Here is a 26,097-nt window from a genome sequence, read left to right as displayed (position 1 = left end):
CACACCTTCTGAGCTAACAATTAGGAAGGGACTCTAAACAAAGGGTAGTTTGAAAGTTCAAGGAAAAGGAGTTGCCTATGTGGTAGTACGCATTCTCTTTGGGAATTCCCTGGCGGTCCAATGGTTAGGGCTCCACACTCTCACTGCCGAGGACCCAGGTTCAGTCCCTGGTCGTTGATCTAAAATCCCACAAGCCACATGGTGTGACAAAAAAGAAAAAAAAAAAAGTCTCTTAAATAGACATAATATTGGAGTGGTTGAAAGGCAGAAACATGCAGTATTTTCTTACCTCTTCTTTAGTAATATTATTATTATAGCTGAATCGTCCCCATGAGTCAGTGGGATAAGGACAGACTGCCCTTCTATCATTTTATTTTTTATTTGCTTGAACATTGGATTTCATCCCCAAACCACTCAACCAGCTCGTAAGAAGATCCATTTATATTCTTTGGCGATTATGCATATTAAGGGATTGATTTGCTTTGTGGTTGATCCTATGTGTTTAAACGCACTGGGGAGAAAGCTTACCCAGCCCCGTTTCATCTTGGTAGATTTCCATGTGACAGAATCCCAGACAGTTCTGAATGTCTCCAAGGGAGAAGCAAAACCAACTCGGGCAGATGCCCTTGTGAACAGAGTGCCTGACGGAAAAGCCAAGAGTCTCCCTGGGCATGGTGAGGAATGGATTATTTGGGGGGCAGGGGTGGGCATCTGCCTGTAATTTTTAAAGGGCCCTCATGTTTCACTTTATGACTGCCTTTGCTATTCCCTCCCCCTCCCTTCCTGCTGTAGGTCTTGGCATGTTAATTCATTTATTCACTCAACAAACTATACCCAGTTTCATGCTTTACTGTGGGGCATACAAAGGTGAACAGCCTTCGTGGAAGACCTTTCATTATTCTGAATACTTTGAGGTTGTGATTCAAAAATTACCAGTAAAACTCACGTTATTTTATTATTATTTACTGATGATTATAATAACTGCTTACCAGTTGTACTGGTAGGAGATCAAGGATGGGGTCTGTATTGTTCACCAGTCACTCCATCGCAATGCTTGGCACAGAGAAGGCTCTCAATAGATATGTATTGAATGCAACATGTGGGAAGGAATTGTAACTACTGGTTAAAATGAGAAGCAAAGGCTTTGGTTAGTATTTCCTCTGATTTTTATTACCTGGAAATAATTCTGTCTCTCAAGTACTTCTTCCCTATAGGGATACTGCTGCGCGAAGGAGATGTGTTATCATTTTTAAACAGAAGCTTTTTGTTTTCCACCCAACAGGTCAGTCAGAAACCATTGGAATCATACCCAGAGTAAAGTCTCAGAAATGTCCGACTCTCCACCATATTCTTATATTCTATGCAATTGTGTAAGTAAGTGTATTTATTATGAATGACTTAATGATTCATTTTACTACAGGAATAATGTCATCACGTTACCAAGAGCCATTGTGAATCTCAGTTGCCTCTAATATGACCCAAATCTTTTAGGGGGAAATTTTTGTCTCCTACTTCAATACCTTTTTTCTTAAACTTAGGTCACCTTTTCATATTCATCCCCTTCTTATTTAAATAAATAGTGGGAAGGAAGGAAGGAAAAGCAAAATATGCCAAATCCAGCAGAAGACTAAGTTCTAAGTAGATACTCTCAGTTAGGAAATGGTTTCCTGGATTATGCAGCATCTTCGTTCATGTTTATTTTTCCATCTATCCCGTGTCCTCTGGATAGAGACCAAAACAACTTGAAAATGTCATCCCCTTTATTGAAAACTTAGGCATTGACTTTTTTAAGTTCCCTCTCAGCTTCTAGCCTGTAACTAGCCTGTAGCTTCTAGCCAGTTGTTCTTCTGAAAATAACCTGACCCAGTTCTAGGCTGTTCCTCAGAACCAAGGAGGATCTGCAGTTTGGTTTCCAGATAAAGCAGAGAATGTGAGTCACAAGACTGGACACTCGCTGGCCAGGGCCTTCGACAGTACCTGGTGGGAGGAATGAGCACCAGCTCGGGAATCTCCATTGGCTGGCCTTGAGCGAGACTACTGAAATGCCATTATTTGTAAATTGAGGAAATAGAGAATTTTCAATATCCTTCTAGTTCTAAAGTTTAGTGCAAGCATCAGTCTGTTGAAAAAAGACCTTTGAAGTCTCTGTAGCCAAGTTATTTTGGAAAATACCTTGCCTCAAATGTACAGTGTTGCCTCTGAGGTTACTGTTTTATAAACATCAATCAGGTCCTGGCCACTAACCTATTGGGAATTTCTCTTTTATCCCTTTCCAGTGTCTGTGCACTAATCATCTCGACCTTCTACATGAGATACAGAATTAATTCTCTGGAGGAGCGGCTGGGGTCACTAACCTCCATTGTGGACACCCATCAGACTGAGTAAGACACTTCCCTCCAGTGCTGTCTTCTGCTTGCTGTTCACATTAGTATAATGTTTGACCTGAGCTTGGCATCCTTCTTAGCAAGCATTAATTGACGATACATTCTGTATGAGACATTTTGTTAAGTGTATATATGGAAAGAAATGACCTGACTCTTCATGTTCTTGAGTTGCTACAGTGTCGCCAGTGATAAGGCAAGAAACAAGCCTAATTTTACATTATCTTGTTCTCTTATCCTAAGACTCAGTTGTGACCTTGGCCCATTTATTAAGATAGTCAAGTTTATCTTCGTACAATGGCAATGAGTCAAAAGACATTCATAGAAAAGAAGCAATTTAAGTAACTCAGCACATTTCATCATATGTAACTCTTTGTATGAACTCACTTATTTACAAAACTCTTGACCACTATAAAGATCCATGTGACTAGTAATTAGTTGAATGTGTCTGTGAAGATTTTCTACCACGTATTTTCTACCATGTATTTTTAACATGCCTAACCTAATTAAATCTATTGCCATAGTGGTCTTTCCTTTAAACCCATTTACATGAGGATTTTGACACATTCTCTAAAAAGTAAAATAAAGTATTCCATGTTTAGAGCATACTTTTACCTGAAGTTTTAAAAGTAGAGATATTTCTTTACAGAGTAAGTACTGTGTGCTAGAGAGCTATTACAGTAGATCTTTTACACAGATACAGTTTCCTCTCATAACTTCACCATAACCTTATAAGATAGCTATTATTCCCATTTTACAGATGAAGAAACTGAGACTCAGAGAAATAATTTTAACAGAATCAGGTGTCAGGTCTATATGACTACAAAAACCTAGTCACCAGTGGTTGCTTACAAGGAACAGCGGAGAAGTGAGTCAGGATGTTTTCAGTGTGTATCAGAATCATCTGGATGGCTTGTTAAAACAGAATGCAGGGCCCGTTCTCCGAATTTCTGGTGCTGACCTGGGGTCTACACTTTGAGAACTATTACGCGATACAATTCTAGGGCCTTTCTTTACAGTCTTAACAGTCACCTAAAAGTCTTGTTCTATGGCTTATGCAATGCTGGTACACAGATTATTTCTGAACCATAAATATACATTTGAAACAGTAATAAGTCTAATGAATGGTTTGGGATAAATTCATACCCTGCCCTTACTCTCTCACGTGTTGTTCAAAATGTTAATAATACACTTAAAGCTAGGAGGTAGCTCTACATTATTGCAAACTATTAGTTCACTACCATATAAGGGGTTGATTTTATTAGGAAAATGTACCTCATGTCCTGTTATCATTTAATTAACGATGATGATGAGGGGGAAATTCCACTAATGGAAAGCAAATGGAATACTTATTCTACTATTTAAATAATCAATCCAGGAGGAGATACAATTTGAAAAACAACCATTTAAAGGGAAAATCACAAAGATCACATATTATATGAGGTCAGGGAATACCCATGACGGGAAGGTCTGGATTGTCAGAATTCTGTGTGGATAAATCAGTACTCTGGGTCTCAGATACCTCGTTTAGAAATCAGAAGGTTTAGATTCAGTTTCCTTTTTGGGATCTCAGATTTTGATACTATGGATCAAGGACAAAGAAAAAACCGTTTCAGAACTACTCAGTGAAAAACATCTGATTGCTTTCTAAATATTTAGATAATCATCGATAAGTTACCAAGTACCTATGTCTCAAAAAATGGATCCTATGTAAAATAAATTAGACCAGTCAATGCCATCTAAAAACTTCACATCTAAAATTAAATTACAACCAAGAAATAGAAAGGAGATACAGACCATGATTCTTAACCTTAACATGAAAATCTAATCAATGGTTTTAGAGCAGCTCTCTGGGAAAATGTACACACATCTCTAAATTTCCTACAGTTTTAGCTGGTATAGGACCCCAGTGGACCTCAGAGTAAGAGCCCATGCCTTTAACAGTCAAGTGGTAAATAGTGAATACATCGGTTATATTACTAGACAAGGGCAATTATGTTTGTACCACAGGTCTCAAAGAAGCCACTGCAAAAGTCACACATCAACAGAAGTTTGATTAAAGACATTCCTAAACATTATGAAAGTTCTAGTGTAAATGGTTGCTTCTCCTATAAACAGTACATACATGACTGAGAAGAGCAGTAAGCCTTGCAGATGCGTGCAGTTGTGGGCAGAGAGAGGGTATCGGGAGTCAGTAAAAGTAGTCTAAGAAACTGTGTGCTTGAGAATAATTGTCTGATTTGTGTTTGGAAGCTGAGGCGCAATGTAGCCACTTAAACAGAAATAGCTTAAGAGATTTCCAGCTAAGCTTTGAAGACTTAGTCCCCTAAACATCTAGTCTGAAGTTGAGGATTACTGCAGGGCCTTTCTGATGTGAACAAGGTACATGCACACTGTCTTCTATTATAACCTAGTCTTCTGGTCAGATAAATTTAAAATGTGTTCATTCCACTTCTTTCTTTGCCATCCCTGCCCACAGTAATTCTTCTCTGTGTTCTTACAGACAGACAGCACCATCCAGCCCGGGGTCACACGTACAGTTAAATGTGGAGGTCCTGTGCCGAGAGCTTACAGCCAACATAATGAGACTAGAAAAGGTGACAGGTCTCTTTCCTGGGTTGGGGGCGTCGCAGTAGTGCCTGTCCACTGCCACAGGGCAGGGGTTACACACGCATGGCTGTGCAACAGGCCACCTAAATGACCATACGCAGCCAGGGGATTTTCCACTGAGAAATAGGTTCCAACCCCATCTTCCTTGTTGGTTGACCTTGTGGTTTTCCCACTTGGTTAGAAATCATTCTCTGTGCCATAGGGCCCAATGGTAAGTGTCGGCTGACACAGGGCTCGGGGAGGGGCACGGTCAGGAGTGCCCGCAACCAGCGAGGGCAGCCCCCAGCTCCACCCACGTTAGTTGTCGCCATACAGAAAATATTTGCATTCAGTCTCTCTATGATACATGCCATTGTTCCCATCTGACAAAAGAAGTCAAGTTTCAAGTGAACTTGTTCCGGGAGACACACCCAGAGAGCTGGCAGGACTGGAATGTGAACCAGGTCTGACTTCAAAGTTGTGCTTCGAAGCCCTCTGCTTTTACTGCTCCTCAGAATCCAACCTTAGGCCTGGGGGATAAGCCCACTGAGTAGGGAGGTGAACAGGAGAAGGTAGGCACCCAGAAATATCCCCAGAGTTAAACCTAGTTAACATTTCTTATTTCTCCTTTCAGCATGTCTGTCCCTGTCTCATGCTTTATTTTGACCCTTATCCTTAAAGGAAAGGTTTAGAGTGAGTTGTTCAATTCAAATTGCTGCCACAAATGCCAAGTATTTGGTGGCTTTCCACAATGGTGCAGTTATGCTCACTTGGGGAGAAACATGAAATACAAATGAGTCAAATTATGCTTGTCTTGCAATACTAAATGGTATCTAGCATTTAACCACTGAAGTATGGAGAGCGAAGGAGTCTGCATACTTCTGTTCTAAACCAAGGCATGACAGATAATTCCCACTGAATCACTGTATCGGTGGGCAAGCTTGGAAATTTTCTTTTAAATCCACAATTAAGCTAGAGAAGGTATGGGATAGCAAAGAGAACTGTTTTCCCTTCTAAAATGTCAGTTGCTAAGAATTGAAGATAAAATTTTTTGGATGAAATGCTTAGAAATGTTTGGCTTCCGTGCTGACCTAGAGAACGGGATGGTAATTTTCTCTCTCGTTCACTCTGGCACACAGTGGTGTTCTTTGGACTGGAAACACACGGAACCCTGCTGCCCTCCCGTGCATTTCTTCCCACTCCCCTGCCGGGCCCAGCTGGGACACCACTTTCTGTAATGAGGGACAGGAAAACAGGAGAGCTCGTCCACAACAGGCAGACAGCTGGCCATGTCTTGTGCAGAGCCCAGCTACTTGGCTAGGAGGCCTATACTACCAACAGAAACCTGTGTCCCAAAGCAGAAGAAGGGAAGAGGGGATTTAGGGTCAAAAGGAATGTGTTGAAGTTGTAAAAAGTCATAAGTTGCACACATTGCTCATAGGAATCTTAGTATAAAAATAGCCACCAGGCCACACCCATGTGCTGTTGCTCGGTCTGCACCCCCAAGCCTAAGGGAAGCTAGTAGTAACGCAGCAGCGCATGGTCGGGGGACAGCAGCCGTGTGCTGCGGGAAAGTCAGAGCCAGGTCTCAGCTCTTTCTACTCAGTACCAGCAACTTCCTTCTACTCTCCTGCAGGGACTGGTCATGTCTCAGCCTCCTGATCTGCCCTCTTGTAACTTCCCCATTTCTGTTCATGGCATCACTGCCCTTTCAGTCATCCTTTTCACTTGACACTGACAGATTACGCAGGACTTTGTCAACTAATTAGCTTCAAATGTCTCCTCAGTTTCTCTAAGAGGGGCACCATTAGGCCATTCTGACCCCCTACTACCTCCTAGTCTAAGAGTATGAAGTCCAATCTCATTATGGTTTGTATTTGCATTTTCCTAACTACTACTGCGGTTGAGCATCTTTTCATATATATACTGGCCATATGGATTTCTTTCTGTAATATTCCTTCTGTAAATTGCCCATTTATCTCCTTTGTTTTACTTTTGGGGTTTTTGTCTTTGCAGGTGTTTTAAATATTTTGGATATCAGTCTTTTATTTCATTTCTTTCTCTACCTCCCCACTCCTGCTTTTCCATTCATCTTTGGTCCTGTGGGAAGCTAGGGGAGATATGAAGTAGGAATTTGGGGGATGAAGGCAATGCCTCTTACAGGTAAAGAAGTAAATACTTATTTTCTTAGTACTGGGAATGGCATTAATGGTGGAGCAGTGCAGAAGAAAGAGCATGAACTTTGGAGTCAGATGTCTGTTCTTTTCCCTACTCTGCCACTTACTGTGTGACTGGTCTTGTTACATAGCATCTCTGGCCCTTAGCTTGGTGTATAAAACCTCCCTGTGTGTGTGGTGGTGTGTGGTCAAGGTGAGCACACATGATGTTCCTGGCACATACTGATTAGATCTCTAGGACATCACAGAATGTTCTTCCAAAAGAAGACCGTTCTCTTTCTTTTGTTCCACAGGGTTCCCTACTCCCTCACAGTGTTGGCTCTTGAAAATCCCTTGCTCTGGATTCTTTAAAGTTCATTTACCCAACAAACATTTACCAAGCACATTTTCAATGCCCAACACTATACTGTGGTCTTAAGATCCACAGATAGGCAGGGTCCGTGGGAAATGTCATATCTAATAGGAGTGTTAAACATTATTTGTGGTGTTTGTCCGATTCAGACCATCACATGGGCTTTGTCAAACCCAGTTTCTTATTGTCTCTGAATGCATATGGGTCACACCTGGTGTTGCCAGGTCTTCTGTTCTGTTTCTCTTAGTCTCTACCGACATTTTCATCTTTGTGCCACTCTTTCAAAAATTTTTAGCCTGTCTTTTTTCATTTTAAAGTGGTTTGTCAAACAGAATTCTATGCCTCAATCATGCATTTATTTGCCTGATCTAAATTGAACCCATGTGTAGCTTTTTATTCAAGATAGAAGAGGTTAAGCTCAAGCATTATATAGACCATAGCAAATATGCCCTTAATATACTCCATTCTATGTAATAACAGGAGCTTTTCTCTTATTTCAAGATACAAAACAACTTACAAAAGCTACTTGAGAATGGTGACTGACCAGCCAGAAGCTTGGACCAATGCAAAAACCTCGCACTTCCCTTGAAGTAGGTGCTCCCCAGGCATTCTGGTGGAGTGCTCCCTGCTGGCCAGAGGAGCAAGCAGATGGGCAGCCCCAGCCGTGCTTGCCCTTGGAGGTCTCCAGCTCAGGAAATGGGGGAAGGGGAATAATTTTGGTTCCTGTGCAATAAAATTTGACCTTGACTCTCTGAGGAAGTTTTCAGGGCTGCTGCCTGAAAAAAACAGACCCATCTCTGGAGGTCTCAGGAAGGGCCTGGCAGACTTGGACGACTGTGGTTCAGTGGGTTATTGTGACTGTGTCAGCGGTACTGACATACTCCTCCACTCCATGCCTTTTCAGTCCTACCCACCTGCCTCTTCTCTCCTGTACACCCCTCTTAACCAACCTTCAAACTAAGGGATATATCGTGTGCCAACAAACTCGATAGGATCCTTTAAAGAATTTGCCATGACTCTCCCAAAAGACAAAAAGAAACAAAAAAGCCCTAATGGACAGACTTGCTTCAAACAAATAACATTTTAGTTTTTGGTTTTCTCCCTTCTGCTGTTATGTTCTGGTTTAAGTCACCTGTATATCATCTTAACTTCTGAGTTGAGTATTGGCAAGAGTATTGGACAAAGTGGATTAAACTATCTCATTTTATGTTTTGTTCCTCTAATAACTAATAGAACTGATTCTCACCCATCCCAGGTCAAGAATTTGTGAGACATGAGACTAAAGTACTAAATTAACTTATGTCGAAACCAAAACTAATCTTTAAACCAAAAAGTATGATAGTGATTTGATGCAGGATGAAAAACACTGCATTTTTAAGATTGTAGGTGGACTGTGTGTGTTTTGAAATAGGATGTCTGTAATTAATGCTGAAACCCATCTCAGCATGATGATAGCATGCTTTTCTCTTGCTGACTAAAATATTTAACTAGTGGTTTTGCTAACTTCTATTTACCATATGGGTTGGCTGGTTTTTATTCATAATTATTTAGGTACCCTAATATCTGTAATATAAAAGATATTCTGTTTATCTATGATGCATTTTATAATCATTTCTATGAAATGTATTTTGTTTAATCAGATAAGCTAATAAGTGAATTGGTTACATCATTTGTATTTGTTGGCCTACTGGACAAGAATTGTGCCTGGTGCACCCCTAGCTTTTAATAAATACTCATTGGTTAAAATGCCCTGCCAACGCTGTATTTTGTCAGTTTGTAAATTGTTTTAACAGAGACAATATGCTTTTTAATTGCTTCTCACCTCCTCTCTACTACTTCCAACTCACCCATACTTCTTTCCTCCCAAGTATTCACTTCCAAAAAACTGATTCAAGTTCTTGGGTTGAAATGATATAGGGGAAAGAAAAATTAACTGTGAAATCAGAAAACCAATGCTTGATTCCTGGGTCCTCATTTTATGAGTTATGTGACCGTAAGCAAAATATTTGGTCATTTCCCCCCATTTTATTGATAAGGATAAAAGTACCAGGGGAAAGTGTCATTGTGAGAATTAATGTTACAAAGTTTCTAAAGCACATCTGCCATGTGAGGCAAATTGTATACTCTCCTCTTAATAGGAACCATATTCATTATTTCTTAAAATGTTTGCATGTCTGACAGTCCAGTTTTATAAAAGTTCTATGTCAATGCTCTATAGTTAAAACTCATTAGAGATTCAAGAGTGGGTCAGCTACCTCTGGAGAGAAATTCTACAGCTGTGTGAAGAGCCTTTAAATGGTTCAAATTTCACTGAATTAGTAATCTTCTATCCAGGAATTTATACCAGAGCAATAAGCAGAGATCTAGTCAAGGATTTATATACAAGAATATTCTCTGAAGGCTTAACAGCAAAATATTAGAGACTATTCAATAGCAGAGCACTTAAATTATGACACTATTTAGAATAGTACTGTCAAAAAATGGCATAGAAAATAGCATTAAAAAGGTAAGCATATAGAGAGGATGTGGAAAAGGGAACCCTCCTACACTGTTGATGGGAATGTAAGTTGGTATAGCCACTATGCAAAACAGTATGAAGGTTCCTCAGAAAACTAAAGATAGAATTATGATATGATCCAGCAATCCCGCTCCTGGGCATATATCCAGACAAAACTATAATCCAAAAAGATACATGCACCCCAATGTTCATAGCAGCACTATTCACAATAGCCAAGACATGGAAACAACCTAAATGTCCATCGACAGATGAATGGATAGAGAAGACGTGGTACATATATACAATGGAATACTACTCAGCCTTAAAAAAAAAAAATGAAATAATGCCATTTGCAGCAACATGGATGCAACTAGAGATTATCATACTAAGTGAAGTAAGTCATAAAGAGAAAGACAAATACCATATGATATCACTTATATGTAGAATCTAAATTATGACACAAATGAACCTATCTGTGAAACAGACTCAGGCATAGAGAACAGACTTGTGGTTGCCATGGGGGAGGGGGTTGGGGGAGGGATGGAGTGGGAGGTTAGGGTTAGTAGCTAATAAGCTATTATATATGGAATGGATGGATAACAAGGCCCTACTGTATAGCACAGAGAACTATATTCAGTATCCTGTGATAAGCCATAATGGAAAAGAACATAAAAGAATTATATATATGTATAACAATCTCTTTGCTGTACAGCAGAAATTAATACAACATTGTAAATCAACTATACTCCAATTACAAAGAAAACTGTTAACTTGGTGTTGTAACTGAACAGGGCCCTATGGAGCCTTCCCATAAAAGAACCCCCACGTCCTCTGCCTGCCTCCTGCCTGTAGAAAAACCTTAGCCTCCTAGGCCTTCCCCGAGTTCCAAAGAGTAACTTTAATCAGAGAAGTGAGAAAATGCAGAAATAAGGGAAAACAGTCAAGCAAGACAATAACAGTTCAGCTATTAAACAAAGTCAAGGACCTTAGTTCCTCCTCACGGGCTATAGATAATATTCTGAGCCATGTCCTTTGAGCTGTTTTGCAGAGACTGAAACCCCCACCAGGTGGAAGAAGTTAACTGTGTGCTGCCCACGAGCACTTAGACCCCAGACCTGTTGGAACAGAAGGCTGATGACAGTGACTCCCAATTCACCTCACCACCAGCCAATCAGAAGAATGTCCAGGAGCTGATCACACATCCCATGACCCCCTCACTCACCCTGTCTTTAAAAACCTTTCCCTGAAAGCCTTCAAGGAGTTTGGGCCTTTTAAGCACTAGGTGCCTGGACTCCTTGCTTGGCCTGCAATAAACACTGCACTTTCCTTCACCACAATCCAGTGTGGTGTGTCAGTAGATTGGCTTTACTGCACGTGGGCAAGCAGACCCAAGTTTGGTTCGGTAACAGTGACAGTAAAGGGAATCAGAACACAAAGATAGCAGGGAAGTAGCAAACTCAGGTTTGGCGGGAACAAGAGCCAGGTGGCTGAAACTACCCAAGCTTAAAAGCTGGGGAGGGGCTGGGTGGAGCTGAAACTCTGCCCTCTGCAGCAGGGGCACGTCAGGTGGCGCTCATGTCTCAGAGGGGGCGTAATGAGCCTAGTTCTGCAAATGCTGGGTAAACTGCAAACTGGATCCAGCTGCTGCTCCATAAAGAAACTGCCAGTGCCAAGCCGAAGAAGTGAGCATAAGGCGACACTCACTGTAACAGGAAAAAGTTTAGCAGCTCTGAGGGAGTAAACAGAAAGGAGCAATCCCTTCTTCCCGTTCAGCGCAGTCTCTCTCTAGGGCCCCTTGTTAGCGGAATCTAACAGGGAACAGCTGGCAAAACATCAATACGGTTTGAAGTGTTGCAACCTTAGCATCACAAACTAGACACCCCGTGGGCTACGCAGCATCCATACACACCCTTTCTTGTCCTTTTTTTTTTTTTTTTTTGCGGTACGCAGGCCTCTCCCTGTTGTGGCCTCTCCCGTTGCGGAGCACAGGCTCCGGACGCGCAGGCCCAGCGGCCATGGCTCACGGGCCCAGCCGCTCCGCGGCATGTGGTTTCTTCCCGGACCAGGGCACGAACCTGCATTCCCTGCGTCAGCAGGCGGACTCTCAACCACTGCGCCACCAGGGAAGCCCCATACACACCCTTTCTATACATATTTAAACTCTCACGCAACAAGAAACACAACTCTGTTTCTAACGAGACACCACTCTACTTCATAGAAAGGAAGACAGTCTCATCCTTACCTGAAAATGATGAGATGCAAAGTCCCAACATTGGCTGTATCCATCTCTGCGATTCAGCAACTTCCACAAGCTGCTTGGAGACCCGGCCTACAACCTCCACCCAACCTCTTCCGCTTCCTCCACGAGTTCCCTGCTTCCCCCAGGTCCCGCCCCTCCCCGCGCACAGGTGTTTGGCGGTTCAAAGCTTCGGTGATCAAGAAGCCTCGAAAGGGGGCTGAGGATTTGGTTCGCTTCACGGTGCACATCTCCGCGCTCGACAGCCCCCAACTCAAGGAGTTCTTCGGGGGTGGGGAGGTGACACGGTCCTCCGAAGTGTCCAGGGACCTGCACATCCTGCCAGCCTCTCTGATCCCCATACCGCCCCCTCGATGAGCCCCGGCCCTGGGGCCATGATGTGTCCTGGTTGCACCAGCGGCTCCCCCGCAGAAAGGAGGGGCGTGGAGAGGAGGGGCCTCGACGTGTTGGAGGTGCCAACGGACCATCCCCCACGCCACGCCCTCACCATTCAGACCTGCCATCTTTAACTGTGGGAGCACCAAGGAGGCGTCCCGTGCCCCTGCGGAGCCCCGCACACCAAGGCTGAACTTGCCCTCTTGGACCCCTTTTCCAAGGAAGAAGTCTCAGGCCTCAGTCCTACCTGCATAAGTGAGTTGGTATTGATGCAGAGTCCTAAAGGCTGCACCAGGGACCCTGGGAAACAGGAAGGCAGGGAGAAGAAAAGGAAGGAGGGCCCACCACCACCTTTCTGAGCCAAGCTACAGAGCTCATCACCCAGGGCTGCGGGAGGAGAAGGCAAGCACCTACCCTGCAGCTCTGCAGGGTTACCGGGATGGGGTGCACATCCTGCTTCAGGGAGATCCCAGTGACCCATCCCCTGCCCTCAGGGAGGGTGTGAGGAAGGCAGCCAACTAGCTGAAGCGTCAGAGGCAATCCTGCACCTGTAACTGTCCTAACTCCTGCCTGAAGAAGGAGTGGCCCCTTCCCCAGGACTCCAGCACTGGCAGCTGCCTCCTTCTCCTCTCCCTGGTGCCTGGGCCTGTCTCCTCGTCTTATAATCTAGGGGCCATTTCTAGATGTAATTGGACCAAGAATGGGAAAAATAATGAATTCAAAGTTCCCCAAAGAGTTTTAATTAAAAATAAAATAATAATTAAAATAAATTAATAAAATTATTCCTCAAATTTGGTCACAGTGCCATCTGAATATTCTATCCTCTAGTGACTAAATTGTAAAGTTAGCCTCAAACAAAACTTGAGTAGAATATTAAAGGAAAGGAGGGACTTCCCTGGTGGCACAGTGGTTAAGAATCCGCCTGCCAATGCAGGGGACACGGGTTCGAGCCCTGGTCCGGGAAGGTCCCACATTCCGCAGAGCAACTAAGCCCGAGTACCACAACTACTGAGCCTGCGGTCTAGAGTCCACAAGCCATAACTAATGAGCACACGTGCCACAACTACTGAAGCCTGTGCGCCTAGAGACCGTGCTCCACAACAAGAGAAGCCACCGCAGTGAGAAGCCCGCGCACCTCAATGAAGAGTAGCCCTTTGGGCTTCCCTGGTGGCGCAGTGGTTGAGAGTCCGCCTGCCAATGCAGGGGACACGGGTTCGTGCCCCGGTCCGGGAAGATCCCACATGCCGCGGAGCGGCTGGGCCTGTGAGCCATGGCCGCTGAGCCTGCGCATCCGGAGCCTGTGCTCCGCAACGGGAGAGGCCACAACAGTGAGAGGCCCGCGTACCACACACACACAAAAAAAAGAGTAGCCCCCGCTTGCCACAACTACAGAAAGCCCGCACGCAGCAATGAAGACCCAACGTAGCCATAAATAAATAAATAAAATTTTAAAAAATAATAAAAAAGGGAAGGAAAAGAGAAAATTGTTACTATAAACAAATTTATAATACATATCATACAAATGCATACACAAAGAAAGGAAGAAAATATGCATAGCTGCTCTAGTCTTCATTCCTGTAACTAATCGCAAAGATATATTTATAATCTTCTTCCATCTTCCACTACCCATTTCATCTTTTCTTTGCCCTCAGAAAGAACCTCAGCTGGTCACAATTCTTTACCTAGTGAGGTGACCCAAATCTTTATTCCTGAAGGGTCTGAATTCCCAGAGCCTTTCTCTCTCTCTCTTCTTCCTCCCCACTCCCCTTTGTTGTTATTTGTGGTGGTGGTAGTGGTGGTGGTTTCATGTTGGTTCAATGGCTTTAATAAACCAAAAGAAATAGTTGGCAGTCTTAGCTTCCAATTCTATTGAAACATTTGTCCATTAGGAACCAACACCTCCAAACCAGCAGAGCTCAAAATGGCAGGGATGGGAAGCAAGACTCCCATAAGTAGATTATTAGCCATAATAGTGTAAGGAAGCTACTCTTAACTCCAACCTCGACTCTTGGACCCATGCCTATAGGAGAGGCACACATATGTTGGTTTCTCCATCCTGTAAAATAAAACCCCATGCTTTCAGGGTGTCTCTCCTAACTGGTAGCCTAACAGGGCCTTCATGAGGCCATGTCACTGTCTTATTAAGCCAGCAGCTGCTAAGCAAGGGAGTATGTGGTAAAAAACAGTGGATTCTGTGGGCACTAGCCCTCTACTGAAATTCTTGTGCTGTGAAATGAGCTTCTTGATCAGAAGCAATGTGGTGCATAGCGAAGTCACCATGATGGTAAGGCAGAAACATTATGGACAAGGAAGGCAGATCAATATCTAGGACACAAATCTATTCCAAAGAGAAATCTTTCCCCTCCATGCTAGAAGAGGTCCCAAGCAATAGTCTTGCCACCAAGTGGATGGCCACAGAGGAATGACACTCTATGGAAGGCTGTTGCCAGGTTACGCACTCAGCTGGGGCATCCTTGGTGAGGGGAAGTTTGTGAGGTTGAACCCAGAACAAAACTTCATGATAATATTTATTCTCTACTTAAAGATTAAAATCTGAATGGGCTCTTTTAGATTGAACAAGGACTCTAGTTCTTAGAGTTGCCCTTTGAAAAAATAGAGATATTCACAGTTTCTGGTCTGCCTCCCCATCAGCACTGGACTTGCTGTTTATTAAGTGGATGCCCAGTTAGGAAGTCAGTCCAAGCCAGTCAGCTGTCAGGGGGGTGTGAAGAAATTTCCTAGATTGCTTGGCATTGAATGGTTCTGCTGACCACTTTAGGGGAGAACAGTGGTGAGTGAGCAATGTGCATCCTTCCACTGCACATTCCCTCCTTTTTAAGGCTGTGGCAATTTCCATTCAAGGGTTAAAGCCGCCCATGGGGAAATTAAGCCATTTCTTGGTAAACAAAGAAATAAGTACAGCAGTCACATGATGATGCTGGGGCTCTGACACGGTTGATCTCCGTAACGTTGCGTGAAGGATGTGATCTGCTGTCAGCTTTACAGATAAGCATTTGTGACCCAATTATTTTGCTCCAGAGGTAGTTTACTGACAGAAGAAAAATGAAGGCACAGTACTGATTGCACAATCAAATCCGAGTGGCTGCTGAACAGAATAAAATGCTGTGTAAATCCAGAAGCCACCCTGGAGTAAAGAAAACTAAATAACAAGGAGGAAGAGGGATTCACTAGAAATGAAATACTGGGTGATTTCTACTTACATCTCCCCATAAATTTTTTTAAACTTTGGTAACTAAAATAGGTATGGGCTCTATCTTGTTAGTACTACTTAAGGTATATATTTAATTATCTTAAATGCGCTTTAATTTTATGGTTTTGATTTTAGGTTGCAAACATTTAAAACCTGCAGCAGTGAGTTCTGAGTTTTGCCAGTTCTTTCACTGTCATGTAATCATATAATCATGCCACTTGTATGACTGGTAGTCATATGAAGCAACTGTAAGCCTTTCTGAGCAATTGATTCATTTCTACATTTGAGAGGCAGAGTATTAAATTGGGTGGTAATCCAACTATGTCAAGTTGTAGTCTCCAGAAGAAGAATCTCTATATCAAATTGTACACTCCAGAAGAAGGATTTATCCAGGGAAGGAAAGAACATGACTGGCTCCAATCAGAACTAGATCTTCCATTTCTGCATGGAGCCTAAATGAAGGTTAAAAGTTTGCTAGCTTCAGATGAAATGGCAGAGTAGGAAGACCCTGAGCTCACCTCCTCCCATGGGTGCACCAAAATTACAACTATTTACAGAGCAACTATTGATGAAAACAACCTGAAGACTAGCAGAAAAGATTTTCCACAACCAAAGATATAAAAAAGGAACCACAATGATATTGGTAGGAGGGGTGGAGATGCAGTATAGTCAAGGTCCACATCCCTAGATAGGCAATCCACAAACAGAAGGACAATCACAATTGCAGAGGTTTTCCCAAAGGAGTAAGGGTCTTGAGCTCCCGCATTGGGCTCCCCAACCCAGGGTCCTGCGCCAGGAAGACAAGTCCCCAGAACCACTGGCTCTGAAGGCCAGATGGGCTTACTTTTGGGAGAGCCAGAGGGCTATAAGAAACAAACTCCACTTTTAAAGGGCTCATGCAAAATCTCACATGCTCAGAGGCCCAACACAGAGGCAGTAATCTGAAAGGAGCCTGATCAGACCCACTTGCTCATCTTGGAGAGCTTCCTAGAGCAGCGGGAGGCAAATGGGACTCCCCTTAGGGACATAAATACTGACAGCAGCATTTTGACAAGCCTGTTCTATGACAAGGACACTGGTCCTGGAAAGAGCCATTTTGGAGTCCTCTCCAGCCTATTAGCATCAGGGCTTATCTGCCCACCAGCTGGTCAGCACCTGTCCTGGAAACCCACTTGCCCCTGGACCCAGCCCTGTCCACCAATAGGCCAGCACCAACCCCAGGGCTCCCTGAGATGTGCAGCCAGCAATGCCATGACCCTGCCCCACCTGCAGGCCAGTGGCTTTTGTATGAGGCAGGGCCTGGCAGCCAACCAGACCAGGCGCCAGCCCTGCCTACCAGGGCACTAACAGTAGTCAGCCACACCATAACAGATGGGCCCATGCAGCCAACATAGGGGGCAACCCTAGAGCATATTAATCTGGTGACCCGAAGCGAGTGTGCTGCTGGGCCCCATAGGATGTCTCCTACATAAGGACATTGGTCTAGGATCAGGAAATGTAACTGATCCACCGAACACATAGAAATAAAAAGAGAAATAGGCAAAATGTGGTGACAGGGGCTTCCCTGGTGGCATGGTGGTTAAGAATCCGCCTGCCAGTGCAGGGGACATGGGTTAGAGCCCTGGTCCGGGAACTAGATCCCACATGCCGCGGAGCAACTAAGCCCGTGCGCCACAACTACTGAGCCTGCGCTCTAGAGCCCACAAGCCACAACTACTGAAGCCCACACACCTTAAAGCCTGTGCTCCGCAACAAGAGAAGCCACCGCAATGAGAAACCCGCACACCGCAACAAAGAGTAGCCCCCGCTCGCCACAACTAGAGAAAGCCCATGCACAGCAACAACGACCCAAGGCAGCCATAAATAAATAAATGAATGAATAAATGAATGAATGAATGGTGATAGAGGAGTGTGTTCCAAAAACAAAAGGAACAAGAAAAAGCCCCAGAAAAAGAACTAAGCAAAGTAATCTACCCAATAAAGAGATCAAGGTAATGATCATAAAGATGTTCAACAAACTCAGGAAAAGAAAGAATGAATACCGTGAGAAGTTTAACTAAGAGTTTGAAACTAAAAAGAAAAACTAAACAGAGCTTAAGAATACAGTAACTAAAATTAAAAATATACCAGAAAGAAAAACAGATTCAGTAGATTGGATGATTCAGAGGAACAGATCAGTGAACTGGAAGACAGAGTAGTGGAATCACTCAAGGTGAACAGAAAAAAGAAAAAATAATTTTTAAAAATGAGGATAGGGCTTCCCTGGTGGCACAGTAGTTAAGAATCCACCTGCCAATGCATGGGACATGGGTTCAAGCCCTGGTCTGGGAAGATCCCACATGCTGCAGAGCAACTAAGTCCATGCGCCACAACTGCAGAGCCTGTGCTCTAGAGCCCGCGAGCCACAGCTACTGAAGCCTGGGTGCTTAGACCCCATGCTCTGCAACTAGAGAAGCCACCACAATGAGAAGCCCGCACACAGCAACAAAGAATAGCCCCCTCTCACTGCAACTAGAGAAAAGCCTGCGCACAGCAACGAAGACCCAATGCAGCCAGAAATAAATTAATTAATTTAAAAAAAAATGAGGATAGTTGAAGAGACCTCTGGGACAACATCAAGTGTACTGACATTTGCATTATAGGGATCCCAGAAGGAAAAAAGAGAGAGAGAGGGGCAGAAAAGTTATTTAAACAAATAACAGGTGAAAACTTCCCTAACCTGGGAAAGGAAACAGAAGTCCAGATCCAGGAAGCACAGACAGTCCCAAATAAGCTGAACTCAAAGATATCCACACCAAGATACATTGCAATTAAAATGGCAAAAATTAAAGGTAAAGAATCTTAAAAGCAGCAAGGGAAAAGCAACTAGTTACATATAAAGGAACTCCCATAAGACTACCAGGTGACTTTTCAGCAGAAACTTAGCAGGCGCGAAGGGAGTGGCACAATACATTTAAAGTGATGAGAAGAAAAAACGTAAAACCAAGAATGCTCTACCTGGCAATCTACTCAGATTGTAAGGAGTGATAGAGTTTTATAGACAAGCAAAAGCTAAAAGAGTTCAGCACCACTAAATCAGCTTTACAAAAAAAGTTAAAGGGAGTTCTCTAACTGGAAAAGAAAAGACCACAACTAGAAATATGAAAATTATGAAAAGAAAAATCTCATTGATAAAGGCTAACATGTAGTAAAGGTAGTAGGTCAACCACTTATAAAGCTGGTTGGAAGGTTAAAAGACAAAAGTAGTAAAATCACCTCTATCCACAATAAGTAGTTAAGAGATATGCAGAACAAAAGGATGTAAAGAATGATGTCAAAAATATTAAGCATGGGAGACAGATACAATTGCAATGTTGTTAGAATGTGTTTGAACTTAAGAGATCATCAACTCAGTTTCCATTTCATTACTTGTGATTGGTCTGTTCATATTTTCTATTTCTTCCTGGTTCAGTCTTGGAAGGTTATACCTTTCTAAGAATTTGTCCATTTCTTCCAGGTTGTCCATTTAATTGGCATAGAGTTGCTTGTAGTAGTCTCTTAGGATGCTTTGTATTTCTGCAGTGTCTGTTGTAACTTCTCCTTTTTCATATCTAATTTTATTGATTTGAGTCCTCTCCCTCTTTTTCATGATGAATCTGGCTAAAGGTTTATTAATTTTGTTTATCTTCTCAAAGAACCAGCTTTTAGTTTTATTGATCTTTGCTATTGCTTTCTTTGTTTCTATTTCATTTATTTCTGCTCTGATCTTTATGATTTCTTTCCTTCTTCTAACTTTGGGTTTTGTTTTTTCTTCTTTCTCTAGTTCCTTTAGGTGTAAGTTTAGATTGCTTATTTGAGATTTTTCTTGTCTCTTGAGGTAGGATTGTACTGCTATAAACTTCCCACTTAGAACAGCTCTTGCTGCATCCCATAGGTTTTGGATGATCATGTTTTCATTGTCATTTGTCTCTAGGTTTTTTATTTTATAAATTTATTTATTTATTTATTTACGGTTGCACTGGGTCTTCATTGCTATGCACTGGCTATCTCTAGTTGTGGCGAGCAGGAGCTGCTCTTCATTGCGGTGCATGGACATCTCACTGCAGTGGCTTCTGCTGTTGCGGAGCAAGGGCTCTAGGCATGCGGGCTTCAGTAGTTGTGGCTTGCAGGCTCTAGAGCACAGGCTCAGTAGCTGTGGTGCACGGGCTTAGTTGCTCCATGGCATGTGGGATCTTCCCAGACCAGGGCTTGAACCCATGTCCCCTGCATTGGAAGGCAGATTCTTAACCACTGAGCCACCAGGGAAGTCCCTCTAGGTATTTTTTGATTTCCTCTTTGATTTCTTCAGTGATCTCTTGGTTATTTAGTAATGTATCGTTTAGTCTCCATGTATCTGTGTTTTTTATGTTTTTTTCCCTGTAATTTATTTCTAATCTCATAGCACTGTGGTCAGAAAAGATTAAAAAAATTCCAACAACAGAAGTCCAGGACCAGATGGCTTCACAGGTGAATTCTATCAAACATTTAGAGAATAGCTAACACTAATCCTTCTCAAACTCTTCCAAAAAATTGCAGAGGAAGGAACACTCCCAAACTCATTCTACGAGGCCACCATCACCCTGATACCAAAACCAGACAAAGATACTACAAAAAAAGAAAATTACAGACCAATATCACTGATGAATGTAGATGCAAAAATCCTCAACAAAATACTGGCAAACAGAATCCAACAATACATTAAAAGGATCATACACCATGATCAAGTGGGATTTATCCCAGGGATGCAAGGATCCTTCAATATATGCAAATCAATCAATGTGATACAAAATACTAACAAACTGAAGAATAAAAACCATATGATCATCTCAATAGATACAGAAAAAGCTTTTGACAAAATTCAACACCCATTTAGGACAAAAATTCTCTAGAAAGTAGGCATGGAGGGAACCTACCTCAACATAATAAAGGCCATATGCAACAAACCCACAGCAAACATCATTCTCAATGGCAAAAAACTGAAAGCATTTCCTCTAAGATCAGGAACAAGACAAGGATGTCCACTCTCACCACTATTATTCAACATAGTTTTGGAAGTCCGAGCCACGGCAATCAGAGAAGAACAAGAAATAAAAGGAATACAAATTGGAAAAGAAGAAGTAAAACTGTCACTGTTTGCAGATGACATGATACCATACATAGAAAATCCTAAAGACGCCACCAGAAAATTACTAGAGCTAATCAGTGAATTTGGTATAAAGTTGCAGGATACAAAATTAATGCACAGAAATCTCTCGCATTCCTATACACTAACAACGAATGATCAGAAAGAGAAATTAGGGAAACAATCCCATTCACCACTGCAAAATAAAAACCTAGGAATAAACCTACCTAAGGAGGTAAAAGACCTGTACTCAGAAAATGATAAGACACTGATGGAAGAAATCAAAGGTGACACAAACAGATGGAGAGATATACCATGTTCTTGGATTGGAAGAATCAATATTGTCAAAATGACTATACCACCCAAAGCAATCCACAGATTCAATGCAATCCCTATCAAATTACCAATGGCATTTTTTTACAGAAGTAGAACAAAAAATCTTAAAATTTGTATGGAGACCCAAAAGACCCCAAATAGCCAAAGCAATCTTGAGGGAAAAAAGTGGAGCCAGAAGAATCAGACTTCCAGACTTAAGACTGCAATACAAAGCTACAGTAATCAAGACAATGTGGTACTGGCACAACAAAAGAAATAGATCAATGAAACAGGATAGAAAGCCCAGAGATAAACCCACGCACCTATGATCAACTAATCTATGACAAAGGAGGCAACAGTATACAATGGAGAAAAGACAGCCTCTTCAATAAGTGGTGCTGGGAAAACTGGACAGCTACATATAAGAGAATGAAATTAGAACACTCCCTAACACCATACACAAAAATAAACTCAAACTGGATTAGAGACCTAAATGTAAAACTGGACACTATAAAACTCTTAGAGGAAAACACAGTAAGAACACTCTTTGACATAAATCACAACAAGATCTTTTTTAACCCACCTCCTAGAGTAATGGAAATAAAAACAAAAATAAACAAATGGGACCTAACGAAACTTAATAGCTTTTGCACAGCAAAGGAAACTATAAACAAGATGAAAAGACAACCCTCAGAATGGGAGAAAATATTTGCAAATGTATCAACAGACAAAAGATTAATCTCCAAAATACATAAACAGCTCATACAGCTCAATATTAAAAAAAACAAACAATCCAATCAAAAAATGGGCAGAAGACCTAAATAGACATTTCTCCAAAGAAGACATACAGATGGCCAAGAGGCACACGAATGTCACTAATCATATCACTAATTATCAGAGAAATGTAAATCAAAACTACAGTGAGGTATCACCTCACACCAGTCAGAATGGCCATCATCAGAAAATCTACAAACAACAAATGCTGGAGAGGGTGTGGAGAAAAGGGTACCCTCTTGCACTGTTGGTGGGAATGTAAATTGATACAGCCATTATGGAGAACAGTATGGAGGTTCCTTAAAAAACTAAAAATAGACTTACCATATGACCCAGCAATCCCACTACTGGGAATATACCCAGAGAAAACCATAATTCAAAAAGACACATGCACCCCAGTGTTTATTGCAGCACTATTTACAATAGCCAGGTCATGGAAGCAACCTAAATGCCCATTAATAGATGAATGGATAAAGAAGATGTGGCACATATATACAGTGGAATATTAGCCATGAAAAGGCATGAAATTGGGTCATTTGTAGAGACATGGGTGGACCTAGAGACTGTCATACAGAGTGAAGTAAGTCAGAAAAATAAATATCATATATTAACGCATATATGTGAAATCTAGAAAAATAGTACAGATGAACCAGTTTGCAAGGCAGAAATAGAGACAGAGATGTAGAGAACAAACGTATGGACACCAAGGGGGGACAGTCAGGGGGTGGGTGGGAAGAATTGGGAGATTGGGATTGACATATATACACTAATATGTATAAAATAGATAACTAATAAGAACCTGCTATATAAAAAATAAATTAAATTTAAAAAAAGAAAAAAAATGCTTCACAATTCACCTTTTTTTTCTTTTTACAATTGATAAGCCAGTATTGATACATTATTTTTAACTAAAGTTCATAGTTTATATTAGAGTTCATTCTTTGTGTTGTACAGTCTATTAGCTTTGAAAAATGTATCATGTTGTATATTCACCATTATAATACCATAAAAAATAATTTCACTGCCCTGAAAAATCCCCGTGCTTCATCTATTTGTCCTTTCCTCCCTCCCTCCCTCCCCAGCCCTTGGCTACCAATGATCTTTTTACTGTCTCCAGTTTTGCCTTTTCCAGAATGTCATATGGTTGGAATCATATAGTATTGTAGCTTTTTCAGACTGGTTCCTTTCACATAACAGTATGTATTTAAGATTCCCTCAAGTCTTTTCATGGCTTGAAGACTCATTAGATTTTATTGCTGAATAGTATTTCATTGTATATATGTACCACAATGTGTTTATCCATTCACTTATTGAAGGATGTCTTAGTTGTTTCCAATTTTTTTGTAATGATGAATAAAGCTGCTATAAACAACAAAAAAGAGATCATCGGGCTTCCCTGGTGGCGCAGTGGTTGAGAGTCTGCCTGCCGATGCAGGGGACACGGGTTCGTGCCCCGGTCCGGGAAGATCCCACATGCCGTGGAGCGGCTGGGCCCATGAGCCATGGCCACTGAGCCTGCATGTCCGGAGCCTGTGATCTGCAACAGGAGAGGCCACAACAGTAAGAGGCCCGTGTACCGCAAAAAAAAAAAAAAAAAAAGAGATCATCAACTTAAAATAATCACGTATATATGTGTATATTGCTATACATAAGCCTCATGGTAACCAAAACCAAACATCTGTAATAGAAACACACACAAAAAAGAGAAAGGAATCCAAACATAACACTAAAGATAGTCATCAAATTACTAGGGAAGAGAACAAAAGAAGAAGAAAGGAAAAATAACTACAAAAACAATCAGAAAACAATTAACGAAATGGCAATAAATACATACCTACCAATAATTACTTTAAATGTAAATGGACTAAATTCTCCAATCAAAAGACACAGAGTGGCTGAATGGCTACAAAAACAAGACCCATATATATGCTGCCTACAGGAGGCTCACTTCAGATCTAAAGACACACACAGACTGAAAGTGAGGGGAGGAAAAAGGGATTCCATGCAAATGAAAACAAAAAGAAAGCTGGGTAGCAATACTTATATCAGACAAAATAGACTTTAAAACAAAGACTGTAACAAGAGACAAAGAAGGACATTATATAATGACAAAAGGATCAATCCAACAAGAAGATATAATAATTGTACATATATAGGCAACAACATAAGAGCACCTAAATATATAAAGCAAATATTATCCAACATAAAGGGAGAAAGTGACAGTAACACAATAACCTTAGGGGACTTTAATATCCCAACTACATCAGTGGACAAATCATCCAGAAAGAAAATCAATAAGGAAACACTGGTCTTAAATGATACATTAGACCAAAAGACTTAATAGCTATATATAGAATATTCCATCCAAAAGTAGCAGAATACATTCTTTCCAAGTGCACACGTAACATTCTCCAGGATAGGTTGCATGCTAAGCAACAAAACAAGTCTCAATAAATTTAAAAATACTAAAATCATATCAAATGTAGTTTCCACCAACAGTATGAGACTAGAAATGAACTACAAGGAAAAAACTGCAAAAAACACAAACACGTGGAAGCTAAACAATACGCTACTAAACAACCAATGTGTCACTGAAGAAAACAAAGAGGAAATCAAAAAAATATCTGGAAACAAATGAAAACAGAAACACACAATCCAAAAATATATGGGATGCAGCAAAAGCAATTCTAAGAGGGAGGTTTATTGTGATACAAGCCTACCTCAGGAAACAAGAAAAATCTCAAGTAAAAAAATCTAACCTTGGGCTTCCCTGGTGGCGCAGTGGTTGAGAGTCCGCCTGCTGATGCAGGGGACATGGGTTTGTGCCTCAGTCCGGGAGGATCCCACATGCCACGGAGCGGCTGGGCCCGTGAGCCATGGCCACTGAGCCTGCGCGTCCGGAGCCTGTGCTCCGCAACGGGAGAGGCCACAACAGTGAGAGGCCCGCATACTGCCAAAAAAAAAAAAAAAAAAAACTAATCTGAAACCTAAAAGAACTAGAAAAAGGAGGATAAACAAAATCCAAAGTTAGTAGAAGAAATCATAAAGATCAGAGCAGAAATAAATGAAATAGAGACTAAAGAACAATAGAAAAGATTAATGAAATGCAGAGCTGATTCTTTGAAAAGATAAACAAAATTGATAAACCTTTATCCAGACTCATTAAAAAAAAGAGAGAGAGAGAGAGGGCCCAGGTAATAAAATCAGAAATGAAAGAGAAGTAACAACCAACACCACAGAAATACAAAGGATTATAAGACATTACTATGAATAATTACACACCATTAAAATGGACAATCTACAAGAAATGGATAAATTCCTAGAAATCTACAATGTCCCATGACTAAATCAGGAAGAAATAGAAAATATGAACAAACTGATTATCAGTAACGAAATTAAATCAGTACTAAAACTCCCAAGGAACAAAGTCCAGAATCAGACAGCCTCACAGTTGAATTCTACCAAATGTTTAAAGAAGAGTTAACACCTATCCTTCTCAAACTATCCCAAACAAATGAAGAAGAATAAATGCTTCTGAACTCATTGTACGAGGCCAGCATCACCCTGATACCAAAACCAGACAAAGACACCACAAAAAAAGAAAATCACAGGCCAATATCACTGATGAACATAAATGCAAAAATCTTAAGCAAAATATTAAAAACTAAATTCAACAGTACATTAAAAGAATCATACACCATGATCAAGTGGGATTCATCCCAGGGATGCAAGGATGGATCAATACCCACAAATCAATCAATGGGATACACCACATTTACAAACTGAAGAATAATGTTCATATGACTATCCCAATAGATGCAGGAAAAGCTTTTTTTTTATTTTTTAACATTTTATTTATTTATTTTTGGCTGTGTTGGGTCTTTGTTTCTACACTCAGGTTTTCTCTAGTTGTGGTGAGCGGGATCTACTCTTCATTGTGGTGTGTGGGTTTCTCACTGCGATGGCTTCTCTTGCTGTGGAGCACGAGCTCTAGGCATGCGGGCTTCAGCAGTTGCAGCAAACGGGCTC

General features: G+C 41.5%; 1 protein-coding gene and 1 pseudogene across 5 annotated transcripts in view; both read left to right on the top strand.

Moving 5' to 3' along the window:
- The window catches only part of GRAMD2B (GRAM domain containing 2B), a 67,922-nt gene extending 58,666 nt beyond the window's left edge, over window positions 1-9,256 (top strand). For 3 of the 5 annotated variants that reach the window (XM_027099011.1, XM_027098990.1, XM_027099030.1), the window contains 5 exons: window positions 552-674; window positions 1,283-1,370; window positions 2,277-2,381; window positions 4,885-4,978; window positions 8,001-9,256. In XM_027099011.1, the coding sequence (XP_026954812.1) occupies window positions 552-674; window positions 1,283-1,370; window positions 2,277-2,381; window positions 4,885-4,978; window positions 8,001-8,042 (452 nt within the window). In that variant the 3' untranslated portion in view covers window positions 8,043-9,256. Of the gene's footprint in view, window positions 1-551; window positions 675-1,282; window positions 1,375-2,276; window positions 2,382-4,884; window positions 4,979-8,000 lie in introns of those variants that run through there. The other 2 variants (XM_027099001.1, XM_027099019.1) reach the window with 2 other exon arrangements.
- A 2,334-nt stretch (window positions 9,257-11,590) lies between these two features.
- LOC113617636 (sorting nexin-15 pseudogene) lies at window positions 11,591-13,191 on the top strand (annotated as a pseudogene).
- The last annotated feature ends 12,906 nt before the right edge of the window (window positions 13,192-26,097 follow it).

The sequence above is a fragment of the Aethalodelphis obliquidens genome, unplaced genomic scaffold (assembly GCF_003676395.1).
Source record: "Aethalodelphis obliquidens isolate GAN/ISIS:26980383/991018 unplaced genomic scaffold, ASM367639v1 scaffold4, whole genome shotgun sequence".
Taxonomy (NCBI): Eukaryota; Metazoa; Chordata; class Mammalia; order Artiodactyla; family Delphinidae; genus Aethalodelphis; species Aethalodelphis obliquidens.
The sequence above is the reverse complement of the archived record's forward strand: the minus strand, read 5'-3'. Positions and strand labels throughout refer to the sequence as shown.